The sequence below is a fragment of the Montipora foliosa genome, chromosome 7 (assembly GCF_036669935.1).
Source record: "Montipora foliosa isolate CH-2021 chromosome 7, ASM3666993v2, whole genome shotgun sequence".
Classification (NCBI taxonomy): Eukaryota; Metazoa; Cnidaria; class Anthozoa; order Scleractinia; family Acroporidae; genus Montipora; species Montipora foliosa.
The window spans coordinates 27,234,480-27,239,479 of record NC_090875.1 but is presented as its reverse complement, the minus strand read 5'-3'; the positions used below and the strand labels follow the sequence as shown (position 1 = coordinate 27,239,479).

The 5,000-nt window shown below is 41.3% G+C and overlaps 1 protein-coding gene and 1 long non-coding RNA gene across 5 annotated transcripts in view; one reads left to right on the top strand and one right to left on the bottom strand.

The window, feature by feature from the left end:
* The window catches only part of LOC138011640 (uncharacterized), a 6,919-nt gene extending 3,937 nt beyond the window's left edge, over positions 1-2,982 (top strand). For all 3 annotated transcript variants that reach the window (XR_011124748.1, XR_011124747.1, XR_011124749.1), the window contains 2 exons: positions 1,055-1,180; positions 2,628-2,982. This is a non-coding gene — a long non-coding RNA (uncharacterized lncRNA). The remainder of the gene's footprint in view (positions 1-1,054; positions 1,181-2,627) is intronic.
* The window catches only part of LOC138011635 (uncharacterized), a 95,814-nt gene that overhangs the window by 36,042 nt on the left and 54,772 nt on the right, over positions 1-5,000 (bottom strand). For both annotated transcript variants that reach the window (XM_068858743.1, XM_068858742.1), the window contains one exon: positions 1,185-1,208. In XM_068858743.1, coding sequence (XP_068714844.1) covers positions 1,185-1,208 — 24 coding nt within the window. The remainder of the gene's footprint in view (positions 1-1,184; positions 1,209-5,000) is intronic.

Here is a 5,000-nt window from a genome sequence, read left to right as displayed (position 1 = left end):
CTTAGTTCGAGCTCAAATATACTCTTTTTATATAAGAACGTCTAATTTTGGAGTTAACGTTCTTATATATTTTCAGTACGTAGTCTGGTTGAAAACGTTCTTAAAGACGGTGCCTACTAATTCAAAGGTATTTTTGCCAGGTTTACTGAATATGCAGGAAAAGCAGATCTTAACAAGTCTTATTGAAATCCAAAAAGAAAATTGAGGGTAACCACGCATTTTTCGAAGATAATTAATCAACAATATTTGTAAAAAGCGTTGAAATACAACGCAATGTATGGCGTTCTTTTTCAAATTGAAGCTTAAGTATCTCTGAAAAATGCATGGTTACCCCCAATTTTCTTTTTGGAAACCAAGAGCACTTGCAAAGTTCTGCTTTCTCCGCATAGTTTTTAACCGCGCAAAAATATCCTTACATTGATAACCACCCATAAGAAATTGGAGTATCTCGAGATGCGCAGAACGTATGCGCAATAACAATATGAGGCACCGTCCTTAAGATGTTCTTAAATTTACACCAGAACGTTTCACCTAATGACCTTGATGGTGTTGACGTTATTTTGGTACGATTATAAATATAAGAACTGCTCATTATTACAAATTGAGAGGTGTATCATGTATATTGGGTTAATTTACATTATTTACCTTTATTTTATGCTTTCAGGTTAAAATTAGCAAAATAAAAACATTCTCAATAGACTCTCAGCCTGAGGAATGTTCTTAATACGTTCTTACGAAAAAAAAAGTGTATACATTAGGAACTTGGTTATTAAAGTCAATAAGCAGCCAGAGAAAAAAGGGGACGTTTAAAACGTTTCCCTAATCAAATTGAACAAACAATCAAGACATTTTCAAATTTCAATACAGCAAAAGGTGGCTGAAAACAAGGCTCGCTTTCGATCGCTTACGGAATCCCCTTCAAGGACACGGTCCATTCGACTATTTTAAAGAGAAAACGACGCGTTATTCAGTCTGGGGTGACAGCCGATCGCTAGTATTTTAGACACTGAGAGATCGTTTCCTCATGGATTTCTCCTTGGCTTTCTTTTTCCAGGGCAGTGCATATGCAGGATTGATGTCCACATGAGCAATCTCAATAATCTCACGCGGAATTTCGGAGTCGCCATCACCAAGGTGAACTTGCCAAAGTTTCTTGTTATCCGCATCAACTTCACAACAGGTTTGTTCAGGTCCTTCTAGTTCATTGTATTCGTGGTTAGCTGGTTCAATGGGTTCCCGGTTTGAATCTGGAGAAATCAACCAGCGTCCACAATTAAGACAATTTTCTTGGCATGCGATTTGAGATTTAAGTAAGAGCGGGATACGTGTTACGGGCTTTATCTTGGTCAGATTAAGGAAAAACAAGATGCTTTCAAACACGATCAAGGGAAGTTGAACAGGCTTGCTTCAGTGGCGGATCGAGGTGAGGAAACCCGGAGTTCCCCCTTCACCCCCCCCCCCCACCCCCCGTCCCGCCTTATTTTTGGACGTTAAAATGTCTTGCCCCTTTTTCAGACAACAACCCCAAAAATCGCGACAGAGCGGAATTTTCTTTTAGAACGTCCCCCTCCCCCCTCCCTTAGCTCTTGGTCTGGATCCGCCAATGTGCTTTATGGTTTTATTATATGAGTAGATAAAGGTAACTTATCTCCCAAAGATTTGTAAGCTGATGTTTCGAGCTGGGGTTAGTAGGGATAATTTCTGAGGGGGTAACCCAGTCGGTTTCTATGATCCTCCCCCCTTTTTTCCCCTTTTTCCGAGGGAGGGCAAACTCTTAGAGACACCCTTAATTGAGGGGGGGTGGGGAGGGGGGCGTCTATTAAATAAAATTGCCAACTAGTAACAAGGGGTCGTGGTTTGAAATCCCGCTCAGGGCAAATTTTTATATATCATATATATATCATTTTATTTCACAGCATACTTTCCCTCGGCCCCCCGTCGAGGGTCGAGTGGGGCTTAATTCCTTTCATTTGAAATATTGCCGGATTGTGGATCATTCAATAAGTTCAACCCCTTCACCTAAATGGCATAATCCCATCATAAATGCAACCAGTTGCTTGTTCTCTAAATTAAAAAATTACAAGTAATAAAAAAACATAGAAAGTGGAGTACCTTTATCATTAATTTCCAATAATTGTGCTGCGGATCAGGTAATACTTTAAATGTCTCTGCAGATAAATTGACACGTTTCCAATGTCCACTGGCATCCAGATATTCTATGTATTGTCTCCATTCACAAGATACATGCATAGAATACTTTCGAAATTTGTATGTGGAATTCAGGTCGTCAACATCAATAACTATTAAAGGTACAAAATTTTCCCAGTAGAAGTACGAGTCACTATTACCTGCAAGAAAGAGCACAGATGGTGATCATGAGGAAAACTACGGCGATGGTTGTGATGATGAAAGGTTTAAACAAAAGAGAAAAACTGTAATTAATATTTATCTATAACCTTATATGTACATCTACATATATATACATTTATCTGTAATCTTATACCTAGTTTTCTTATGGCTTATATTTGAATTTCAAAAATTGTGACGGCAAATCATTAAACTCCCTGAAGAAGCCAGGCCATGCCTGACGAAATATTGGTAAATAAAAAATATATCTATCCTCACAGCCGTACAACAAGCCTTGCAGTATTAAGATGATGATGATGATGATGATGATGATGATGACGATGATGAATGATGATGTCCAGGATGATGACGATGACGATAACGATGATAACGATTATGATTATTGTAGTATTAGCATGTTATTTATTTGTATGGGTGACCGATGTTACAGGATGGGTTCCCTGTGTAGACTGAAGTAAGATGACAACATGACGTCATTAATAAAGCAACACGAGGTTGAGTTTAATCTTTCTCCATCTTTCCTTCTCTCTTAACATTGTTACTTACAGAACAGTATAGTGCGACAGTTACTCCAGAAATAGAAAAGAAGAGGCTGAGACTACTTAAAGGACAGGGCTCAATTGTCACCCCAACTGAAAGAGCACGATTGGGCATAAGGGTCTTTGCATGCGTCTTATGTAAACCTGGTTTAAAAAAATGAGGAACTTTAAAGATCCCAAAGCAATTTTTGTCAACATCTCTAAGGACCCTCAACGATCCTTTCTAAGATTTTGAGGATCGCTAACGTTCTTTCAAAATTAAGATCTTGAAAGATATAACTGCTTACTTGCCACTAGACACAGGGCGTCTCCCAAACCGAAAATGCACTGGACACTAATCAAAATGCTCTAAAAGGAGTAGGTACCTAGTATCATTTGTTTATCCAAATGGAGTGTAATTTTTTTATCGGAAATACATGTACTCCAAGAAATAGACGTCATTCGGACATATATATACTAATTCGTGACCTTTGTTTGCCTGATTGGGATTTGTTACAAATTACTCATCTTTATATAATTGGAGCGCAGGGAGAGCAATCGCCTCCCACCAATGTGGCCCGGGTTCGATTCTCAGGCAGCGTTTACCCGAAGACAGTTTTATTTGTAACCGCATCGTTTTCGATGCGGTTATGCCTTCTGTTTACACGACACTGATCGAGACTGTAAGTGAAACCAGGTCGATTTGAAAACGCTGCCAAAAGTGGAGCGTTTGCAAAACGATACAATTTCATCTATCGCTTAACGGCGAAACCAGGCACGTAGAAGGGGGGGTTCGAGGGGTTCGAACGAACCCCCCTTGAGGCCCAAGATTTTTTTTTTTTGCTTTTGCCGATCTAACCGAGCGCCCGCTTTTGGATTGTCAGGATTGAGCTTGCTCTAGCCTATTCAAAATAAAGTATTTGTTGTTTTCACTGTTATGTTGTCTGTTTTGGGAGCCATCGTGGTCAGAACGCTGGCGCATAGGACGCTTTTTGACTGCTGTCTAACTATTTAACAAACTAGAAAGCCCAGGAGCCCGCGAAGGAAGGAAGTGTGCATTTTTTTCAATTACAGCCCCAAGCGAAATGGCTTCCTATCAGCAGTAATCAAGGAAATGTAAGGAAAAAGCCTCTTATAACTCTTTGTACGACCAGATAGGCAGAGGTCTGAAGCGTAGGAGCATTTTTATGAATCCTTCGAGTATGTCGTGTATGTTTTGGAAGTCATGACACATAATCTACACCACGACGACTGTCCAGCCCAGTTTTATGGATGCTGGAACACAGCCACTAAGAGGGATGCCTCTGGACTAGTCCAAGCCATTACAAACTTTGAATTCGTCGTGACTTTTGTCATTGGATACCTCCACCTGTCGCAAATGAGTGCTCTAACAACGAAGTTGCAACGGAAGAGCAATGACATTTTCAAGGCTTTCACGATGGTTTCGAGTGTGCTTAAGTCGTACCAGGACATGCGCGCCGATATGGACGAGATGTATGATGATGCTTATGAGAAGGCAATGGCAATGGCAGCTAAGGTGGGAGTGGGGCCAACAGCTCCCAGAGTTGCTGGCAGGCAACGTCACCGCGCCAACGCTCCAGCTCCAACAACAAAGGGGTATTATCGGATCAACATGGCTGCTCCATTTCTTGACCACATCATTTTGCAGCTAGAAGAGCGCTTCGGTGCCGTCACCGTCCAAGCCTCAAGGCTTTGGTTCCCTCTGTAATGAACGAGAATCAAACGAAGTCGTAAGAGTTACAAGGGGTCGTCGACATGTGCAGGGACGATCTTCCATCTCCACAGCTCTTCCCGGCAGAATTTCGGCGGTGGAGAATCAAGTATGCAGAGGAGGAAGAGCTCCCGGGCTCGTGTGCCAAAGCCCTGAAGCAGTGCGACGAGGGTGAATTTCCCAACATATTCACTCTGCTCAAAATACTATCTACTTTGCCCGTAACTAGTTGCGAGTAAAGTAAAGTAAAGTGGTGCATTTATATAGCGCCCTTTTACTAACGTCTCAAAGGCGCTTTACAATGATCAATTTACCCCCAACGGACCGGAAGCATATACAGGCGCAAATTGAAGCCGCTTCTAAGCAGTCCATGAATGCTGGTA